General features: G+C 36.7%; 4 protein-coding genes across 4 annotated transcripts; all 4 read left to right on the plus strand.

Annotated features, from left to right (window-relative positions):
* Positions 1 to 208: 208 nt before the first annotated feature.
* Positions 209 to 1,260, plus strand: LOC116121106 (TMV resistance protein N-like). The gene is made up of 3 exons (XM_031407047.1): positions 209 to 424; positions 557 to 696; positions 1,200 to 1,260. Exons 1-3 carry the CDS (start codon positions 209 to 211, stop codon positions 1,258 to 1,260), a joined length of 417 nt encoding a protein of 138 aa, XP_031262907.1.
* A 687-nt stretch (positions 1,261 to 1,947) lies between these two features.
* On the plus strand, positions 1,948 to 2,969 carry LOC116121107 (disease resistance protein RPP2A-like). Its single transcript, XM_031407048.1, has 3 exons — positions 1,948 to 2,277; positions 2,408 to 2,719; positions 2,812 to 2,969. Exons 1-3 carry the CDS (start codon positions 1,948 to 1,950, stop codon positions 2,956 to 2,958), a joined length of 789 nt encoding a protein of 262 aa, XP_031262908.1. The 3' UTR covers positions 2,959 to 2,969.
* LOC116121121 (disease resistance protein RPP2B-like) lies at positions 2,964 to 4,938 on the plus strand. Its single transcript, XM_031407059.1, has 2 exons — positions 2,964 to 4,026; positions 4,109 to 4,938. The coding sequence occupies exon 2, from the start codon at positions 4,201 to 4,203 to the stop codon at positions 4,879 to 4,881; it is 681 nt and encodes a 226-aa protein (XP_031262919.1). The 5' UTR covers positions 2,964 to 4,026; positions 4,109 to 4,200; the 3' UTR covers positions 4,882 to 4,938.
* Positions 4,939 to 10,379: 5,441 nt separating this feature from the next.
* On the plus strand, positions 10,380 to 11,243 carry LOC116121108 (uncharacterized mitochondrial protein AtMg00810-like). The gene is made up of 3 exons (XM_031407049.1): positions 10,380 to 10,664; positions 10,875 to 11,015; positions 11,103 to 11,243. The coding sequence occupies exons 1-3, from the start codon at positions 10,380 to 10,382 to the stop codon at positions 11,241 to 11,243; spliced, it is 567 nt and encodes a 188-aa protein (XP_031262909.1).
* The last annotated feature ends 11,323 nt before the right edge of the window (positions 11,244 to 22,566 follow it).

Here is a 22,566-nt window from a genome sequence, read left to right on the forward strand (position 1 = left end):
TATGTATAAGTTGTTCTCCCAAATTAATAATAAAAATAATATGAAAATCAACAATGTAATGGGTCAACTTTTCATATCATATTGGATTACTAAAATCTTATTTTACCCTATAAATTATTGAAAATTTTAGAAAAATGTGTTTAAGGAATCTCAGTTGCTAGTTTTCTAATTAAAGTCCGGTACTGTACCCGAAAAATTCTGTAAGAACATGGCCGCTTCTTCTTCTGCACCTTCTAATGGTGAATGGAAGTATGATGTATTCCTCAGCTTTAGAGGTGAAGACACTCGCAATAATTTTACGAGCCATCTTTATGCCGCTTTGTCTCGGAGAAAAATCGAAACCTTCATAGATTATGAGCTTAGGAGAGGAGATGAAATCTCTCCTGCACTCTTAAAAGCAATCGAAGAGTCTAGCCTTTCGATAGTAATTCTCTCCAAAAACTATGCTTCTTCTTCTTGGTGTTTGGATGAACTTGAGAAGATAATTGAATGCAAGAACAAAAAGGGATAAATCATTGTACCAGTTTTTTTATCATGTTATTCCTTCTGATGTAAGGAAACAAACTGGGAGCTAGAAGAAGCATTTGCTAAACATGAAAAACAATTGAAGAAAACAAAAGAGAAGGCGAAAAGTTGGAGGGCAACTTTGACACAGGTGGCCAATCTATCCGGTTGGCATATACAGCAGCATGATGGGTAACTCTAATTAATTTTGTTCTCTCTTATTCTTGTATTTCTAGCCATGCTTACTTTGTTTTGGATTTTTACTTTACCATATTGAGGTCAACAGGACATCAAGATCTGATTTTTTATTCTGTCATTTCAATTTGATTGAGTTCAAGGATTGTGTCCTATGCATGCCAATAGTAAGATGGGTACAGCTTGAAGAGTTTTTCTGTATGCATGCAATTGGAAGAAAGTTTTGAATTGTAAATTTTTTCTAGTCATAATTGGGTTTTTGTGGTTGGAGTAATTTCTCTTACTCTGTAAACTTCTTGGTTACTTATGACCTTGTCGCGATTGTTACTGTCCGTTGCATATTTTGACTGAAATAATCTCTTGCTAAGTTCTTGTGTAGTAATACCGTCGATTTATATTTGTTATCAAGTAATTTGATGCTTTAGTAGTGTCAAGCAACCTGCAATATGGTTCTTTATCTCTTCACTTTTTGATTCCAAAGTGTTCTTCATATCTGGCAGATCAGAATCAGAACTTGTGGAAAACATTGTCAAAGAAGCTGAATCATATGTCCTCAAGTGATTTTGATAGCTTGATTGGAATTGAATCACGCTTAGAAAGAATTGAATCACTTTTATGTGTTGGTATGTTAAATGTTCGTATTGTTGGAATTTGGGGTATGGGTGGTATAGGTAAAACAACCATTGCATGAGCTTTGTTTGATCGTATCGCCAGTCAATTTGAAGGCTGCTGCTTTCTTACAAATGTAAGAGAAGAATCAGCTAAATATGGATTGAATCGTTTACAAGAAGAAGTTCTTTTCAAAATGCCAGAGGATGGAGATCCAACTACAAGTGCTCCTAGTTTAGGACTCACTTTCACAAAGAACAGACTTAGCCGTAAAAAGGTTCTTATTGTTCTAGATGATGTAGACAATTCACAGCAGTTAAAATTTTTAGCTGGAGAACATAGTTGGTTTGGTCATGGAAGTAGAATCATTATAACATCAAGAGATCAACAAGTGCTCAAGACATGTGTTGATGAAATGTATAAGCTTGAGGAATTAAATTATCACAAGTCTCTTCAACTCTTCAGTTTAAATGCCTTTAAGCAAAACCATCCTACAGAAAATTGTATGGAGCTGTCAAGGCGGGTGATATATTATGCTCAAGGCATTCCATTGGCTCTTAAAGTTTTGGGTTGCTTTCTATTTGGAAGGAGTAAGCGAGATTGGGAAAGTGCATTAAATAAAATTAAAAGTATCCGAACATGGACATCCAATATGCATTGAGAATAAATTATGATGGACTTGATGACGAAGAGAAAGAAATATTTCTTGATATTGCATGTTTCTTCAAAGGGAAGGATAAAGACCGTTTAACAACTATATTAGATGGTTGTGGCTTTTCCACAGAAATTGGAATAAGTGTTCTCATCGACAAGTGTCTCATAACTATTGTGAGCAATTTGTTACTAATGCATGATCTCATACAAGAGATGGGTTGGGATATTGTTCACCAAGAATCCAGAAAAGAGCCTGGCAAACGCAGCAGTTTGTGGGATCCTCAGGATATATTTAACTTATTCAAGAAAAATACAGTAAGAGCTGAATGCACTAAAGTCCTCCATGGTTATGCAATAGCTGCTTAATCACAGTATGATTTACATATACTATACTTTTTCTTCTCAAAATTTACCATGCTAAACCAATACTCTGTTTTGTTATCAGGGGACTCAATCGGTTGAAAGCATATTCCTTGACTTGTCAAAAGTAAGTGAGCTACACTTAAGTTCCGATGCCTTCACGAGGATGCATAAACTTAGGCTTCTTAAATTATATCGCTCCCACTATGGCAAAGGCGAAATAGAAGATGATAAGGTGCATCTTTGTCAAGGCCTTGAATTTCTTTCTGATGAGCTGAGATACCTCCATTGGCATAGATACCCTTTAAGATCCTTGCCATGTAAGTTTAACCGGGAGAACCTTGTTGAGCTTGACATGCATCACAACAATGTTGAATATCTTTGGAAGGAAAAACAGGTGAATATAATATTTATGTATGTTTCTTTGTTTCGGACATATTTTAGAATTTGTGGATGCTAATTCATTCAGCCATTTCTGTTTTGTTGCAGCATCTTATAAATTTAAGACGGATTGATCTCAGTTACTCTCAGCACTTAACGGAGATCCCTGACCTCACATTGGCTCCGAACCTTGAGGTTATTACTCTAGATGGTTGTTCGCATCTCACAAGTTTCTTGGGATTTCGTGGAACATAAAGAAGCTGGATTTAGGCCATACTGGAATTGAAATGGTTCCCTCGGCCATTGAGTGTCTTAATAACCCTGACTCTCTATCACTAATCAACTGCACCAGGCTAAAGAATCTTCTTAGGAGTATTCAGAATTTGACGACTCTTATGGACATTGATATCCGTGGTTGTTCAAACATCACTGAGTTCCCAGAGGTTTCAGGAGATATGAAGTATTTATATTTGAATGAGACTGTAATTCAAGAATTACCATCTTCAGTTGAGTGTCTTACTGAACTAAATACATTGAGTCTTGGAAATTGCACAAGCCTAGAAAGTGTTCCAAGTGGTGTTTTTAAGCTGAAATGTCTTGAAGTTCTTTATCTCTTTGGTTGTTCAAAATTGGAGAATTTACCTGAAATCTCGGAGTCTATGGAAAAGTTAGAGACTCTTGAGTTACAAGGAACCGCCATAAAAGAGTTACCTTACTCAATTGAACGTCTGACTCAGCTTTCTTTGTTGCACTTGGGGAACTGCAAAAACCTTACAAGTTTGCCAAATAACTTCTTTCAGTTAACGTCACTTTCATCTCTTGTTCTTTCTGGTTTGTCTAGTATCGAGAAATTGCTGGACAACTTGCCATTATCTCTATTTTCAGGTTTGTGCCCCTTAGTTGAATTAAATCTCAGTGACTGCAACCTGATAGAATTACCAAGTGCTTTCAGTTGCTTATCGTCCTTGAGAGTATTTAGATCTAACTGGAAACAATTTTGAGAGCCTGAGCCTCAAACCATTTTCTCGTCTTAAAAACTTTGATGTTAGCTATTGCAAGCGACTTCAATCTATACTAGAGTTTCCATCTCCAGTGCATCTGACAGATTTTCAGGCACATGATTGCTTATCACTCAAAACTATACCAAATTCAATGAATTTACCCTTTACAGCAGACTGGAATTCCCAGCAGAGTTTCACATTTTCCAATTGCTTCAATCTGACTGAAGATGCACAAAGAAATATTCTTGCTGATGCAGAACTTCAAACACAGGTTATGGCAACTAATGCACGAGAGACTGCATCAATGGAAGATTATTTGGAGGTACCTGTCTTTCACTCTTTGATGTTGAGTTCTAGAATTTTCTCTTGCCTTAAATGTTAAGACAAATATTTTCATGGTACAGTGGTATTGGCCAGGAGCTTCCGTCAGTATTTGTTTCCCTGGAAATGAAATTCCAGGGTGGTCAGCCATCAAAATGTGGGATCTTCAGTAACAATGGAACTCCCTCAACATTGGTCTAGCAGTAAGTTCTTAGGCTTCGCTCTGTGTGTTGTAGTTACATTCGACGACTACGATGATTACATGAATTTCAATGTCGAATGCAAATGCAAATTTGAAACCAATGATGGTGACAAGCATAACATTGATTGTGGTCTGAATGGCTTAAAAGCTCAATACAAATCCAGATCTGTTTCGTCTGATCATGTATTCCTGTTTTTCCATGAGCGATTGTATGCTATGCTAGTTCAAAGAGATGATCAGGACCATTTCTTCAGTATGTACCAGTCCTGCCATAAGGTTTTGTTTGAATTCTTGCCAGTAGATGACAACCAGTTGCCCCTACTGAATTGCGAGGTGAAGAAGTGTGGGGTCTGTGTACTGAGCTTGAAGGAGGAGGATGCAGAAATTTTTGACAGCTCCAACGTAGATGAACATGTTGAAAGTGGAAGTGATAGTAACTCCAATCATGAGGTACAAGAGGATCCAAACTCCCAAACATTGAAAGAAAAGGAAACCAATTTAGAGGCTAATGCCTTCTGGTTGGCTCAAGGCAGAGCCAAGCTATTATGTATGAACTTCTTGGTTGGAGTGGCTGTGGTTTTATTTCTGCGGTATTTCCTGGGCGTTGTAACTGTTAATGGTTTCATAAAGCTCTTGGTCTCTTTGCTGCAATAAGCCCTGCAGATGTTGGGGCTAATTAACTATAGGAGAAACATGTATCTATAATTTATTAAATTCTTCAGTATCTTATCTATGCAAGAAACACAGATTGGTTTAATTATGTGTCTTATGGATCTTATAATATGATATAACAAATGCAACTTCACTTAATTGGATATATGCAAATTCAGTTCGATATGAATACTCACAATTTATCTTAATAAATTTACCACTCCTTAATATAACAAACTTCTAAAATAAACTTCGGAAATCCCTTAAAAAACTTTACAAACCCTTTATACAAACTCTTTCTAAGTAAACACATAATATTAGCTTGCGATATGAGCAAAATTCGTTTTAGATGCCTACTACTACTAAATGTAATATATATGGTGCTCACTCACTATCCGCATGGTAGGTCTAAATTCTGGATTCTTATCTAAACATAAAAAAGCCACATACAAACTCTTTCTAAGTAAACACATAATATTAGCTTGCGATAAGAGCAAAATTCGTTTTAGATGCCTACTACTACTAAATCTAATATATATGGTGCTCACTCACTATCCGCATAGTAGGTCTAAATTCTGGATTCTTATCTAAGCATAAAATGGCCACCTCCAGGATACATTTCAGCTTGTCCTGAACTTCAAGCGATGGTGCTGGAAGCCTAGAGTCTAACACATCACTAAGCTGTATAGACATGCTGGGAGGCATATTAGATGAAAATAAGGAAAGAAAATCTCCTGGATGATTCCCTTTGATCACTTCCAATGTTAAAACTCCGAAGCTATACACATCGCACTTTTCAGTTATCTTACTTGTGTAAGCAAACTCTGCAAAATAAAAGATTTAAATATATCTAAGTGAGTGAATATCATTTCTAATTTTCTATAGTCCTCCCTTGCAGATGCCCACATTATGTTTAAAGACGAACATCAATAGTTGACATTGAAAATAATATTAGTTAGGATCAGCTAACAATTAGTTTGTACCAACTAATATTAAAAGACAAATCCCTGTTTGTTTAACTTTTCAAACTTTTTCTATTCTACTATCCTATCCTAAACTGTGAAAAACGTGTTTGTTTTAATATTGACTATCAATTCAAAATCCAATCCTATTCTATTCAACTCAAAACATATAACAATTACCTTTCACAATAAAAGTTTATAAATTAACAAAAACACCCCTACCCACCCAAGCCACAGTCGCCTGCCAGCAACCACCGTTGGCCGTTGGCGCCGAAACGACGCATGATTAGGGGATTTGGCCAATCATGCGCTGATTCAGACATTTTCGGCCAGATCCACCACATATATAGCAGGAAACAACCAAATATATGGCCAGAGATCTGGCCGTTGACGACCATATTTTACCAGATCTGGCCGTTGATGACAACCAGATTATAGCCGTAGATCTAGTCGTTTCTAGCCACATAAACGGTGGATTTAGCCAGAAAGGCCAAATCAATGCACGACCGGCCAGATTCAGTTGATCGTGTGCCATCTTGGTGACTATCGGTCACCGTTCAACAGTGGTGGCCAATTGTCGGCAGTCGGTTGGGTGGGTGGAGGTGTTTTTGTTAATTTATAAACTTTTATTGTTGGTAGGTGTTGTTGTTGTTAACGTTAGTTACTGTTAGGTGTTAGGTAGAGTTAGTTGTGGAGTTAGTTACAACTTGGGTTAATACTTGTATTAGTTACTAATCAGAGTTAGTGTTTGCTGAGTTAGTTCTGTAAGTATAAAACAATGTACAAATTACATTTGACTATCGAAGAGAATTACATTTTTCTTTCCCAAACTTCACTCTTCAACATGGTATCAGAGCAAGAGTTTTCTTGCGAATTTTTCTAAAATTGGTTCGATTGAACCTTCAATCTCTTTGGGTTCAGCTCGAAAGAAGTTTAAGATTCATTGTTTTCTTCAGCTTGAGCTCAAAGCTTTAGAAGTTCGGTTCAATCGACTATGGCAGAAGAATCAATTTTCTTTTCGATTGATTCGAATTTGCCCCTCTATGTCCATCCATCTAATACGCCAGGATCAGTTCTTATGTCAGAACAGCTTGTAGGAATAGAAAATTACGACATGTGGAGCAGAGCCATGACTCTCTTTATGTGCCAAGAACAAGCTGGGTTTCGTTAATGGAACCTGTGCAAAGTCTTCTATGCATCCTCATTTAGTTCCACAATGGGAAACATGCAACTCTTTGGTTCTCGCCTAGATTTTCAATTCGGTCTCGAAGGAAATTTTTAACGGCATTGTATACTCAACCAATGCCTTACAAGTATGGCAAGATTTGAAAGAGAAGTATCATAAGGTGAAAGGGACTAGGGTTTTTGGTATCCATCGAGAGATTGTGAATCTTACACAGGGAACCAATACAGTGGCAATCTACTTTAACAAACTTAAGTCACTATGGGATGAGTTGGATTCCCTGATAAGACTTCCTGCTCTAGATAGTGCTTCTACAAAAGCTTATCTCGAGCATCTTAATCAACAAAAATTACTACAATTTTTGATAGGTCTAAATGATTCATACTCTATGGTCAAAAGCCAAATTCTGCTAATGAATTCCTTGCTAAATGTGAAACAACCATATTCAGTGGTGAATCAAGACGAAAGCCAAAAGATTTTAGCTGGTTTGAATGCTAATACAAATGTCACTACGGCCTTTTATGCTCAAAATGGAAGACTCAGAATCCAAGACAGAGGTATAAGGGAAAGAAGCCCTATATCAAATGTGACTATTGTCACTTACCTGGTCATAAACGTGAGAATTGTTAGAAATTGAATGGGTATAGAATCCAAGACAGAGGTATAAGGAAAGAAGCCCTATATCGAATGTGACTGCTGTCACTTACCTAGTCATAAAAGTGAGAATTGTTACAAATTGAATGGGTATCCAGCTGATTACCAATTTATAAAAGGAAAGGGAAACTCCAAAACCAAATTTTCTGCTAATCAGGTGCAAGCACAAGATACAGTTATAGAAAAGCCTACTAATGTCTCAGTTGGTCCTATTTTTACATCAGAGCAATACAACCAAATTCTGGAGCTGCTGGGAAAAGAAAATGTTACCTCCACAAATCACACTTCCGCAAATCAATCTGCTGCAAATCTTGTAGGTATCTTTAACAGTACATATGATGTTTCATTCTCTTATTTAGATAAAAATGCTTGGATCATAGACATTGGGGCCACTAACCATATGACCTGTGACTTTTCTATTTTGCAATCTCTTGTTGCCATAAAACCTTCTTCAAAATCCATTGTAAGGTTACCTGATGGTTCCAAGACTCACATTGCACATGCAGGTTCTGCAATTTTGGACAATGGCATGCGTGTCTCAAAAGTTTTACATATACCAACTTTCAGACACAATTTACTTTCAGTCTCCAAATTTACAATTTCTAACAATTGTACCATCAATTTTTACCCTGATTTCTGTCTAATCCAGGATCTTTACAGTGGCAAATTGAAAGGGATTGGTAAGCATAGTCAAGGCTTATATATTCTTGATCCAAATCCACAAAAATCCACATTGTCGAAAGTAGATGTTTCAAATAAAGTTGTTTGCAATATTTCCAAAGGTCTTTGTTCAAACAACAATGTACCATTTCAATTTCAGTCTAATAAAGATTCTGATTTTCCCAATACTTTTCAGGCTGCTAATGTTTATATCAATGCTGAATCATGGCATTGAAGATTAGGACATGTTCCTTATACAATATTACAACACATGCATAAAAATTTTGATGTGTCTAATCCCCCTCATTGCAATGTTTGTCCATTAGCTAAGCAAACCAGGGTTCATTTTCATCATAGTAACTCAGTCTCTAGTTGCATTTTGACTTGCTACATGTAGATGTTTGGGGTCCATATAAGATCCCAACAAATGGAAATGCTAGATATTTCCTTACTTTAGTTGATGATTATTCAAGAGTGACTTGGTTATTTTTTTATGCAATATAAATATGAGGTTTTCATTACCATTCAAAACTTCATTCAAATGGTGCAAACTTAGTATCATTATACCTTGAAATGCATTAGAAGTGACAATGGGCTTGAATTTTTTAATAAATAGTGTCATGCTTAGTTTCTTAGTAAAGGGATTGTCCATCAAAGTTCATGTGCATATTCGCTTTAACAAAATGGAGTTGTTGAGAAGAAGCATAGACACATCATTGCAGTAGCTAGAGCCTTAAAGTTCCAGTCTAATATGCCAAGTTAGTTTTGGGGATATTGTGTGCAAACATCTATTTACCTTATTAACATGTTTCCCTATTCTATTCTCAAAGGTTTATCACCTTTTGGAAAAAAATTTGGTCATTCTCCTTCATTGGATCACATAAGAGTTTTTGGCTGCTTGGCTTATGCTACCATTCTTACCCGGTCACCTAGATCACCTCCTTGTGTGTTTTTGGGATATTCTTTGACCCAAAAGGGCTAGTTCCTTTATAACTTCTTCACATAGAGTTTTGGTCACTAGAGATGTAATTTTTCATGAAACTATATTTCCTTTCACTTGGCCTAAGTCTCCACAATCACTTTTTCCCATTGATACAGACTTTCTTGACATTGAATTACCTTCCATACCTGCTGTACCTTTATCAACTGAGTCACTGCTTGATGTTCAGAATGCAGAACCTACATCACCTCACTCTGCTTCCTCGCATGATTCCCTACCTAATTCCTCTACTCTTCAGCAGATTACATCCCTTAGAAAATCCAGTAGACTTACACGGCCACCTATTTGGACAACAGACTTTGTTTGTCCATCACTCAATCCTTCCAATTCAGCCAATTGCATTCTCTATCCTATCTCTAATTTTGTCTCTTATGCTCATATTACACCTACATACAAGGCCTACTTATCTCATCTCAATCTAGTTGAACCTTCTTCTTTCCATTTAGCCTTTCAAGATCCAAATTGGGTGGCTGCAATGCAAAATGAGATCCAAGCCTTAGAATTCAATAAAACCTGGTCCTTGGTCCCTCTACCCCCAATAAAACTCCAATCGGTTGTAAATGGGTTATAAACTCAAGTATAATGCTGATGGGTCCTTAGAACGATATAAGGTTGGGTTGGTGGCCAAGACTTACACTCAAAAGGCTGGTATAGATTATACATAATTATTTTCTCCTATTGTCAAGATGGTCACCATCTGGACCATTTTATCTCTTGCTTCTATGTACAATTGGCCCCTTTACCAAATGGATGTTGATAATGCTTTCTTACAAGGAGATCTACAAGAGGAGATTTATATGACTTTGCCTCAAGGTTTTGCAAAGCAGGGGGGTAGAATGTTGTTTGCAAGTTACACAAGTCACTTTACAGTCTTAAACAGGCTTCTAGAGCTCGGAATTACAAGCTCACCCAAGCCTTAATTGATGGAGGATTTGCTCAATCTAAGGCTGACTATTCTTTATTCATTAAGAAGATGGATTCCCACATTGTGTTGGTCCTAGTCTAAGTGGATGACATTGTCATTATAAGAGACATCATTGACATGATCAACTACACCAAACAGCTTCTACATTCTAATTTTAAACTCAAGGACTTGGGAGTACTAAAATATTTCTTGGGTTTGGAGGTAGCTAGATCCTTTAGAGGGATCAATTTATGTCAAAGAAAATACGCTTTGGAGCTTATATCAGAATCACGTTTGTCAGCTTCTAAGCCCTCTGCAGTTCCTATGGAATCAACTTTAAAGCTTACATTGGTTGCTTATGATGAACTTTTCCCTGCTGGTCATGATCCACTTCTTCCTGATCCCAGCATTTATCAAAGATTGGTAGGCAAGTTGTTATACTTATGCATGACTAGACCTGACTTAAGTTTCCCTGTCAATCTCTTAAGTTAGTTTATGCATAGCCCCAAGCAATCCCATTTGAATGCAGCTCTTAAAGTAGTGAAATACATTAAAACAGCTCCAGGCCTTGGTCTATTTTTTTTTCCAACTGATAATCATATGAGTTTAGTAGTTTTTTGTGACTTTGATTAGGCATCCTGTCTCATGACAAGGAAATCTGTAACTGGATATTGCATCTTTCTCGGTAAGTCTTTAATATCATGGAAATCTAAAAGGCAGGCCACTGTTTCTAGGTCTTCTTCAGGGGCAAAGTATAGGGTCATGGCTTGTACGGTCTGTGAGATACTTTGGTTGATTTAGCTTTTTCAGGAACTTGGTTTTACTAATTTAGTTCCTGTGCTTCTTCATTGTGACAACCAGGCTGCCAATCACATTGCATCCAATTCTATTTTTCATGAAAAGACTAAACACATTGACATTGATTGTCATGTTGTGAGAGAACAACTCGCCAGGGATTATCAAGACTACCTATCCATATGTGCCAATGTTAATTACTGTTAGGTGTTAGGTAGAGTTAGTTACTGTTAGGTAGAGTTAGTTGTGGAGTTAGTTACAACTTGGGTTAATATTTGTATTAGTTACTAATCAGAGTTAGTGTTTGCTGAGTTAGTTCTGTAAGTATAAAACAGTGTACAAATTACATTTGACTATTGAAGAGAATTACATTTTTCTTTCCCAAACTTCACGGTTCAACAGTTGTTAACACTAAAAATTTTGTTTTTGTAACATTAGCCAACATTAATGAACAAGGTCTAGATTTTTAAGAAGAAAAAAATCAAAGAATTTTCAACCACCATTATATATATATATATATATATATATATATATATAAGGTTAAAAGGAATAAATGAGATACCTGGTGCAACATATCCATATGTGCCAACAAGCTCACTCTAGTTTGACGACTCTTGTTTGAGAAACTTAGCAGTTTCAAAGTCTGAAACATGAGCTTCATATTCTTGATCCAATATCACATTCTTGCTTGATATGTCTTGATGGACAATTGGTGGGCAACAATCATGATGCATGTAAGATGATGCATGTGCTACTCCTTTTATAACATTTATTCTCTTCCTCTAATCTAGTTCTATGACTGCTTTAGTGCTCTTCAAGATGTCGGCCAAGCTAACTCTTTCAAGGTACTAATATACTAAAATTGAATATCGAGAATATGAACAAAAACCATAAAATGTGACGATTTTTTGATGTCGTAACTCTGTTACTGCCTTTATTTCATTGAAGAACTCTTTTCGATTAGATAACTGATCAATATAGGGAGAGTGCATTTTTTTTTTCTGCTTTAACATCCCCCGACGGTAACTCTGCTTTGTAAACAATTCCAGATCCACCTTTTCCAATACAATTCGCAACATCAAAGTTATCAGTTGCCCTTATGGTATCTTCACCTCTTTCTTTTTGTGAGTCTATCTTCTTTCTAAGAAAACTACAGATTCCAATCCCCACAATTAATAAGGCAATTGCTCCAACTACAAAAAGGATAATCTCCCCTTTTCCTAAAACTTGTTTGTTTGGTGTGACGGATTTGCAAGGTTTCAATCCACTAGCATTACCACATAGTCCTTTGTTCCCTGGTAATGTTTCTGCAGAAGCAACTCGGAACACTTTCGTGTTAGGAACTGGACCCTGTAAATCATTATCAGATATGTCAATGCTTGACAAACCATTCATTTCTTGGAAACAATGTGGTATGAAACCAAAGAGATTATTGTGGGAGAGATTTAACTTCTCCACGCTTTCTAGATTGCAGATTTGTGATGATATTTCTCCTCTCAGCAAGTTGTTACTTAAATCGAGCTCAGATAGATGAGTTAAATTCTCCAACTGACCTGGGATTTCTTGGCTAAATTGATTGCTTCCCAAGTTCAAGTAATGAAATTTCAGTAAGGAAGCTAAACTTCTAGGGATTGAGTTACTCAATTTATTTGCGGATAAATCAAGGTACTCAAGTTCGCTAAGCAAGCCAAGTTCAAGAGGCATACCACCAGAAAGCTGATTTCCATTCAATGTCAAGTTAGTTAGAGAAGTCAACTTGCCACGCTCTTTTGGAATCCCTCCAACTAAATGATTCAAAGAAAAAATCAAGTTCATGTAGCTGAAGTGCGTCTCCCATTTCAGGCGTATGCTCCCTGTAATGTGATTTCCTGCAATCTTTAGGGTGCCCAATTGTGGACACTTTGCCCAAGTATATGAGATTTCACCGTAAAATTTATTGTTGCTAAGATCTAATAACTCCATATTAGGATAGATGCCAAAATCTTTAGATATATTTCCATTGAGCTGCATATTTTCAAAGCGGCTCTAACTAGGCTTGTGCAATTTCGTAAGCTTTTTGGGATTGGACCTACAAAATTGTTGTCACGAACAGAAAAGTTTTCTAGTACTCTAGTTTGGCAAATATTTTGCGGCAAAAAGCCAGTGAAATGGTTATCAAACAACAAAAGTTTAACCAACTTCGTCAAATTTCCAATTTCTCGAGGAATGGAACTGAAAGCTCGTTACCATGAAGATAAAAGAATACTAAGTTACTCAGATTCCCAAAAGAACTAGGAACGAAACCAATTAGTCTGTTTAAGCTCAACCCGAGAGTAGAAAGAGATTTTAAGTTTCCTATCTCATGGGGAATGTGATCAGAATGTTTATTGTTTCGAAGAAGCAAAACTTTTATGTTGCTCAAATTACCCAGGGTGGGAGGTATAATGCCAGTAAGTTGATTTTTGCTTAACCATAGATGGGTTGATTCTCAGCTAGATGAAAGACCTCCATATGTAATAAGAGGCCAATTTCCGGTGGGATTTTCCCAGAAAACTGATTATTCGACAAATTAAGGTACTGGAGTTTGGAGAGGTTTCCAATTTGAGGTGGAATGGTACCAAAGAGGTGGTTACTGCTAAGATCAAGATAAGCAAGATGCGGGAACGAAGAGAACAAAAATGAGTGAAGCTTACCGTCTAAGCTTGTATTAATGAGCTGAATACTTTTGATATTTCCCTCATGATTGCAAGAAATTCCTGACCAACCACATGGGCTAATTTCGGTCGCATTTGCAGGAGAAAGGGTCCAGGATAGCAAGAGATAACGGTTCCAGTTTTCAAGACTGGCTTTCCATATGATAAGAGCATGTGCTTCTTCACTAGAATCAGAAGCAACATCGAGTAAAGAATATGACACAGCAAACAGGACCAGCAAGACAAGTTGGAACTCCATTGTTATGTTATTTACTGTGTGGTGAAGATCAACTTTGTGAGTTTTAAACCCACGTTTTAGTTTGAGAAGTCAAAGAAGATGGCCAAGTTCTTCGCTTTATTTACTGAAGCTTCCCTAACATGAACCTGTATAGCTACTTGTTTACCCATTACCATTAGGAAGATTATTTGTTTACCCATTAGTAAAGATTTAGGGGTGCGGTAAAGGATAGAACCAATTCACCTACCCGCTGGTTTTGGGTAAGAACTAAAACTGGCTCCATTAGGATTAAATTCTACTTCTAGAAAAATATAGAAAAGGGAATTCCTGTATCTGGTTCCAAATGTTGGATAGAGAAAATTTAACTCTCTGGATATCCCAATTTTTCATTTAACAAAATGGCCTTGAAAATGTTTTTCATTTTTTTTTAAATTTTTTTGATTAATTTTTTAATTTAGAAAAGCTGACGTGACACAATTAGGATTCATTAAATATGTAAAATGGGTTAAAATAAAAAGATTCAAACATATTGGGCAAAATCATAATTAATGAAAGTTTTTTAAAATTTGAAATTTAAAAATGAGCCCCACCCATTCAAATCGCTTAATCGAAACTGAAAAGGCAAAAATCGATTTCTTGAACCCTAAACCCATTGTCTACGATTTCCGGCGAGTATAGTCCACATTCCTACAAATTTTCACACCAAATTCAATCCTAAAGCTTCATTTCTTAAAACCATGGCTGACATTCACAATGAGGAGGAAAACCCAACGTCACTTCGAATCCTAAAGTCTGGTGGCGCAAGCAGTTCAATGGCTGCTTTGGTGGATTATCCGATCAGTGAAGGTGGTCCATAGGCAGAGGAGACGACGGCGACACAACAATAGAGAGAAGAATCGTAAAACGGTTCTGAAGAGGAGGAGGGCGACGAGGATTCGGCAAGGAGGAGGAGTCCGGCCAGACGAGGAGGAGGAGGCCGGCGAAGAAATGGTACATATTTGTTTTGGGAGTTCTGGTATTGTATTGTATTTTAGTTTGCCATACCAATTCTATGCTTAGCCTTTGTTTGGTGCATGGCTGTGGTGTTTCATGTCACTGATGCTATTAGTTTAGATATGTGATGGTGTACTTCTCGTATACTTCTTGTGGATGAAAAACCATTGGTGGAATTTGAATGATTAAAAGTTTTTTATTCTATCAGTACTTCTATGCGGTTCTGATTAACCTGCCAATTCATATCACAAGTTTGAATTTGTGTGTATGTGATGTTAGTTTGATGGGCAGCTTTCAAGAGACATGATCTAATTTAATCATTCCTTGAAGGAAGTAATATAAGAATTTGATAGGTTTTGTTTCTCTACTTCAATCTTGAATACATGGTTAGAAGAACCTTTTACTTGCTTATTATTAACTGATAATGTTAGATCTTGTGTTTTGTGGTGAGGTTTTACTTTTCTATTGCCCAAAATGGAAACAAGAAATTGTATTTGATTGTTGAAACACTTGCCTGAAATTTTTCAAGAAATTGTTGATTAAATAAGAGAAAGTTGTGTATTGAACTATTGATAGATGGATTAATCAGGGGTCATTTTTATCCTATGATGAAATAAGAGAGTGCAATTGAGTTTTTGAATTCAGTAAATTCATATATCGGTAGGAAGAAATGTATGCAAGTCATGCTATCCGACTGAAAATGTCAACACTTTGCTGTGTACTGTCGCTTAAGCGATTTAGGATCGCTTAAGCGATCATGTCCGAGGTAGAATAAACATTTGCCAGATCTAAGATATAGGATTGCTTAAGTGATCTTGTCCGAGGCAAAATCATCTGCCTAGATCTAAGATCGCTTAAGTGATTTATCGCTTTTACTCTTGGTCGCTCAAATCGCTTAAGCGATCTTAGCCGAGGCAGAATCAACATTTGCCCAGAGTTAAGATAGCTTAAGCGATCTGAAATCGTTTAAGCGACCAAGAGTAAAAGCGATGAATCGCTTAAGCGATTTAGGATCGCTTAAGTGATCATTTCTGGAAAACTCTTGGTCGCTTAAGCGATCATGGTCAAAACAAAATTTTCCTACTTTTCTCATGAATTATGTAATAATCTCTCTTTACAGAGCTAATTTCTAAATTACTGTGATTGTGATACATTTCGATAAATGATACTTTTTCTTTGTTTACAAAGTATGTTGGTAGCCGATTAGTTGTTTTGGTTTAATTTTTTTGCTGATATTTTTTTATATTGATTGTGCAGATTTTTCGGAGCGTAACTATAAAGACTACGGGTTGGACATTGTAAGCGATAAGGTATCGTACTTCCCTGTAAGGGTGACAGTAAGGTCGAGTTGGGATATTTTTATGAGAATAAGGGGGATTTTAAAGGGAGTAAGGAATGGTGAAGACCGATTCAAAGAGACTTGTTTCGGTCATTTTTTAGATATCAGAACAAATTGGAAAAAAGGTGTTCTAGGGGCAGGGAGTGCATTATATGTTGCTGCACTTAGTAAAAAGCAAAAAAAAACAAGAAATGTGGTTCGTGGTGGATGGAAAGCCACTACGTTTTGGGATGATAGAATATGCCTTGGTGACAGGCTTAAGATGTGGGGAATTGCCAGATGAGGTGAGCAAAAAAGAATAGAGGAGAGTAGGGCAGCCACAAGGTTGGCTAACAAGGCTTTGCAGGGGTGAGCGTCTATTACGGGACGCGATTTAGAGGAGAGGTTAGAAAAACGTGGGCTAAGCTCTTCAGAATAGTTCAAATTGTGTTTGGTATAGTTCTTACATTCGATCTTAATGACTGCTGACTCAACAAAAGCCGTTGATATTGATTGGGTGATGTTTGGAAGCAACTTGAACTTCTTTAATGTTTATCCATGGGGACGAGTATCATTTAAACGAACCATGAAGTCCTTGCAACTAAAAGACATGACGTTAAAGCACTCCCAATGGGCCAGGAAGAATAAATCGAGCACGTATAATTTGTTTGGCTTCCCATGGGCAATGCAGGTAAATATTAATAGCTTTTTGTTATATTTTTTGTAATATACGTGTTTGAATTATGATATATACTGTTTTTTTTCAATGTAGGCTTGGACATATGAGGCCATCCCTGTCTTCGCTAAAAAGGGGGGGGGGGGGGGGGGATGAAGACTTCAGATGTGCGACAAAAATTCCCTAGGATGTTGCGGTGGCACTCGAGAAGTATACCCATTGGGATTACGACCAAATAGACATTGAAATTGAAGCGGCCTGGGTAAGATTAAAGGATTAAGCTTTTGAATATGCACTTGCTTTAAAATGTCGCTTAAATCTGATTGATTTTGTTTATTATTGCAGGGAGTCGTCTGTCCCTTCCTCACCGTTACCGGAGGTGAAGCGGCACAGCATTATGTCACATCTTTCCAACCACTGGAGGATGAAAGCGATGAAAGGATAGACCGCTTGATGCGGGACCTAGAAGGGGTTACGCATATGAGGACAGTTGCAGGGCCACTGCTTGAGAATATGGTTGATACCGAGTATGATGAAGCTCCAATCGCTGGGAGGGAGGAGGAGGAGGAGGAGAGGGAGAAAGAGGTTCGTATGCCTCAACAAACCGGTACAACAAGTACCGCTTTGCCGAGGTGTCGAGGTCAGGAGAATGAGGTGGTTGACCTCATAAACGATCTATTTGAGAGATTTACAACAACCGTTTATGAGAGGTTTGAGAAGATGAAAGAGTGGATGAAAAGGGTGGAGGAGAAAGTGGATAAGGTGGCAGAGAAAGTTGGTAGGGTGGAGGAGGAAGTTGGTGGAGTATTGAAGGCGGTTGAAGTGCAACCTAGGCTGAAAAGAGAGAGCCAAAAGAGCAACTTTGTCAAATCGCCTTACACCGTAGCAACACATGGAAAGAAGAGGAAAATGAAGAAACAAATTGAGGAAGAAGCAAAAATGGAGGAGGTTAAGGAGTTTGCTAGAGGAAGTGGGCCAGTGATAATGAAGGAGGGTGAGGTGAGAGGAGAAGGAAGCGGGGATGTACAAATGGAGGAAGGGGGAGGAAGTGCGCAAGCGAAAATGGAGTCAAAGGTTGATTTATATAGGCCAATAGAAAAGGAAAAGAAAAACCTCTTCTATGCCTATTACAATGAATCTGCAAGTGATGCCCATGTAAAGTGTAAGACCGGGATTATCCTTGGGACTGGTTTAAAAAGATGTTGACGATGGGCAAGTGGCTTGACGACTCAGTGAGTTATTTTCGCTTAATTTTTCTTATTTTTGCTTATGTTTTCCATGAGGTATTGTATACTTATCATGTTGTTTTTATTTGATGCAGACATCGATGAAGTATTGGCATTGATGAGGTTACGACAGACCAGTAATGATGATCTATTGTATCTTGATTGTGCCATCACCGATGTGGCCTTTGGCCAAACGCTAGTAACGATATATCACAGTGTAATGAAAAAGGCCATTGGTAGAGGTGCAGCAAAAGGAGCCAAGCGAAAAAGATTGGGCATAGAAGACTTAGACTGCGTCCTTGATGATTTTAAGTTTGATGACAGGATCATGCAGTATGTACAGGGGAAAAGACCCAAATATGGCCACAGTTGGGCAAATGTTAAAAGAGTCTACTGCATCATCAACATCAAGGATATGCACTGGATAGCAGTCGTCGCGCTTCTAGAGGAGGGGTTGCTGAAGATCCTTGACTGCAACCTAACTATTTGTCAAGACAAGCAGTTGGAGACCGAGTTGGAGCCACTGTCTGTGTTGTTCTTGCGGCTGTTGCGCGACAATGGGATGTTTGAGCACTTCGGTGATTAAGTACTGATCGAAAAGTGGTCACTCAAGCGCTTTCTCGTCCCAACAAATGAGTCAAGGTAAATTTTGTATAAAACTAACTTACATAATACAATTGTTCTATAAGCTAATTCTAATGCTAATGTCTTCTTCCTATTGTAGTGCTAATTGTGGGGCATATGCCCTAAAATTTATTCAGTTTGACATGACCAACACCCCAATGGATGGCTTGAATGACGAAACAATGAGCAACTGTCGGGAGCGCTGGGCCGTTGAGTGCTTCCATGGGCATATAGATCCCTTTTGAGTGACCAAAACCCAATCAAAAGGTATGGAAATTGGACTTTGAATTTTGCAGTTTATGTGATGTTGATGTTGATACTTGGGTTTTGGTGCTGATGCTGCAGGTGTCATGCTTATACAGAGCTTTACCAAAAGAGACGGACTCAGTGAACTTCTCAATCTTGCACTCCATAACTTGGCTTCGTGAAGAGAGAAAATTTAACTCCCCGGACATCCCAAGTTTCCATTCAACAAATTGGCCCTGAAAAGCTTTTTGATTTTTTTTTTTTTTTTTTTAATTTAGAAAAGCTGACGTGGCTGCAAGTGTGCCGGATAATTTTGCAAGTTACTGGCAAACAATGAGAGGAAACTTCTCAAAGTGGCTTAGGCTGTCAGAGTAGGCTGCCGACAAGGCATCTGCAATCAAGGCTGGTGGCTAGGAGCAGGCATCTACAATCAAGGCTGGTGGCTATGAGCAGGCATCTGCAATCAAGGCTGTTGGCAAGGCATGGTACCAAAAAATGATCTCAGACAGTGATTATACAGAATTTGAAAACTTCTCAAAGTGGCAGCATCTGCAATCAAGGCTGCTGGCAAGGCATGGTACCAAACAATGATCTCAGACAATGATTATACAGAATTCGAAAACTTCTCAAAGTGGCTTGGTCTGTCATAGGAGGGAAAAGAGAATGTATGGAAGGGAAATGAGAGGAAAAATGGTACTTGGAATTAGGTTTTTCTTTGCAATTGTCTAGGTGGAGGAAATTTTATTACAATCAAAACCGGAGTTAAATGTCTTAGGATTTATCGTGTTTTGGCACTATTATGGATGATTTTAAGTTCAAACTTTCAATTACATTGATGTCTCTTATATTTTGATTTGTGATGAATTAGCTTGATATAAAGTACTTAATTTTTCTGCTTATTCTTTTCGAATTTGGGAGGTCGAAATGTATCACAATCATAGTAATTTACAAATTAGCCCTGCAAAGAGAGATTATTACATAATTCAAGAGAAAAGTCGGAAAAATCTGTTTTGCCCATAATCGCTTAAACGATATATGAGCGATCACATATATCACTTAACCGACCAAGAGTTTTCCAGTAATGATCGCTTAAGCGACCAAGAGTAACAGCGAAGAATCGCTTAAGCGATCTTAGATCTGAGCAGATGCTGATTCTGCCTCGGACAAGATCGCTAAAGCGACCAAGAATAAAAGCAATGAATCGTTTAAGCGACCTTACATCTGGGCAGATGTTGATTCTACCTCAGACATAATCGTTTAAGCAACCACGAGTAAAAACAACAAATCGCTTAAGCAATACAAAAGATCGCTTAAGCGATCTTAAATCTGAGCAGATGTTGATTCTATCTCAGACATGATCTCTTAAGCGACTAAGTCTAAATACACATGATCGCTTAAGCAATAAAAACAATCATTTAAGCGATCCTGTGTATTCGAATTTTTTTATTGTATTTCACAAGATCAGTTAAGCGATTAACGTTATCTTCAACATATAAGGTGTACAATTCGTTCTCAGTGAAACATGACCGTTATTATATTTTAATTAAACATTTAGTTCTTTTACGTCTATATGAAACATATATGGTGTATAATATTTACGTCTGTATTAAACATATAGGGTGTACGATTCGTTCAGTTGACTATAACCGTTATTATATTTTAATCAAACATATAGTTCTTCTACGTCTATATCAAACATATATGGTATAGAATTTTACGTCTATATTAAACATATAGGGTGTATGATTCGTTCAGTGAAACATGATTGTTATTATATTTTAATTAAACATATAATTCTTTTACGTTTATATTAAATATATATGGTGTTAAATGTTTACGTCTATATTAAAAATATGTCCATAAACTTGTAAAAAAAATATTGAAGTAAATTACCCTTAATCACTTAAACGATCTTATCTATTTAACCTTGGTCGCTTAAGAATGTTATACCAGTTGTATTGAAAACCTTATTGCAATAACATGAGCCATTGTTCATAGTGAAAAAGTTTCTGAAAAATTCTAACACTCTCTTGGTTTACAGAGTGCAGAGCATATGATTACAGAGTTCAATTTTATATTATTATTATAATTTTTATATATTACTTTCTTGTCAAGAACTAACAAAATAATAAAATAACAATTGATGTTTCAGAGTGATATCTCGCATCGCTTAAACGATCATATCTAATTTCCTTTGTACTATACAATAATCATTCTCAAATTCAAGGCTAGAGATTTGAGTAAAAGAGAATTAGATAACCATAGAAGCTTAGTGAACATATCTTCTTCTTTCTTTAGAACATAAAAGGTGCGTTTAGTTGAATATTCCTATCCATATTCATAATCCTATTTCCAAAATATTTGTTTGTTTAATTATTTAAAAAATATTAGTATATTTTTTAATTAATTTTAGACCTCTCAAGTTTATTAATTTCATTAAATACCCCCGAAAAAAAGTTCAAAAAAAAACACTGAGAATTACATGCTTCTTAATGATAAACACATAAGCCTAAGCGTAAAAAAGCAAATCTACTAGGTGTGGGTGAATTTTGTGACGTCCATCCCATCCATCAAGACTTCCAAGCCAAAACCCCATGTACCGAATTCTTGTTCAAGAAAAGGTATTAGGCAATTCAGATCATTAGGGGAAACTAAATAACTGATTTATAATGCCCATGAAAAAAAGCATGGAGGAATCCAACAAACAACCAATGATTACATGAATCCACAAAAAAGAATTTAAAATTACATTGGTCAAGCATCAACTGAAGCATGAAAAACTACAATGCTACAACTGCATGTAAATTAAAAAGAATCAGCCTGGGAAGATTACTTATTCATAATCATCATTGAGATAACTCTTTCCAAATCACTTATCAATAATCATCACTAAGATAACTCTTTCCCATCAGAGATACTTACACAATTCTTCTGACAAAAAACACTTCCAAGTCTATATCAAGGTTTATGATAGTAGAACGAAAATTGTGCAAAATTAAAAAAATGCAGATATAACATTGATGTGCAATGCTATTAGAGTATGTCATACAATTCAACATAATAAACATTAGTTTGTCAAGAAGACCAAAAAAAGGTATATCAGTAATCTTACCACTAGTTCAGTTGTATCAAAAGCTTGCACTTCAACAAAGCTGCTACAGGACAATCACAAAAATATAATCATTAAGATAAATATTAGAGTACTAACTACATTCAGAGGCTGCACCTTTTCAAAGACTACATCTTTTGAGCCCCAAGTTCAATAACAAACAACCTGTTTAGTGAGTCTTTGTCAAACCTAATCCAAAACAATTTTTGGACTATCATCTGGCTCCAAATTACCTCCTATCCAAAAATTTAACACAATGTCAAACCCTAAAAGTAGAGTACAATGTTGAATCATGATTTGGAAATTCGTAAATCTTTGTAAGAATATGTTCAAAAAAGATATTATTCCAACTATACCTACAACTATACCTACAAGACTTTTAATCAAGATAGGTAGCATCTTCATCATTGCAGAAAGCAAATTATCAC

Source organism: Pistacia vera, unplaced genomic scaffold, assembly GCF_008641045.1.
Source record: "Pistacia vera cultivar Batoury unplaced genomic scaffold, PisVer_v2 Contig966, whole genome shotgun sequence".
Taxonomy (NCBI): domain Eukaryota; kingdom Viridiplantae; phylum Streptophyta; class Magnoliopsida; order Sapindales; family Anacardiaceae; genus Pistacia; species Pistacia vera.

Coding starts and splice junctions, on each gene's coding strand:
- LOC116121108 (XM_031407049.1), top strand. CDS start 10,380: ATGATCAACTACACCAAACAGCTTCTACATTCTAATTTTAAACTCAAG. Junction 10,665..10,874: donor CCAGCATTTATCAAAGATTG/GTAGGCAAGTTG, acceptor GACTTTGATTAG/GCATCCTGTCTCATGACAAG. Junction 11,016..11,102: donor ATAGGGTCATGGCTTGTACG/GTCTGTGAGATA, acceptor TGTGACAACCAG/GCTGCCAATCACATTGCATC.
- LOC116121107 (XM_031407048.1), top strand. CDS start 1,948: ATGGACATCCAATATGCATTGAGAATAAATTATGATGGACTTGATGAC. Junction 2,278..2,407: donor ACTTATTCAAGAAAAATACA/GTAAGAGCTGAA, acceptor TTTTGTTATCAG/GGGACTCAATCGGTTGAAAG. Junction 2,720..2,811: donor ATCTTTGGAAGGAAAAACAG/GTGAATATAATA, acceptor GTTTTGTTGCAG/CATCTTATAAATTTAAGACG.
- LOC116121106 (XM_031407047.1), top strand. CDS start 209: ATGGCCGCTTCTTCTTCTGCACCTTCTAATGGTGAATGGAAGTATGAT. Junction 425..556: donor AAGAGTCTAGCCTTTCGATA/GTAATTCTCTCC, acceptor TTCTGATGTAAG/GAAACAAACTGGGAGCTAGA. Junction 697..1,199: donor CATATACAGCAGCATGATGG/GTAACTCTAATT, acceptor CATATCTGGCAG/ATCAGAATCAGAACTTGTGG.
- LOC116121121 (XM_031407059.1), top strand. CDS start 4,201: ATGGAACTCCCTCAACATTGGTCTAGCAGTAAGTTCTTAGGCTTCGCT.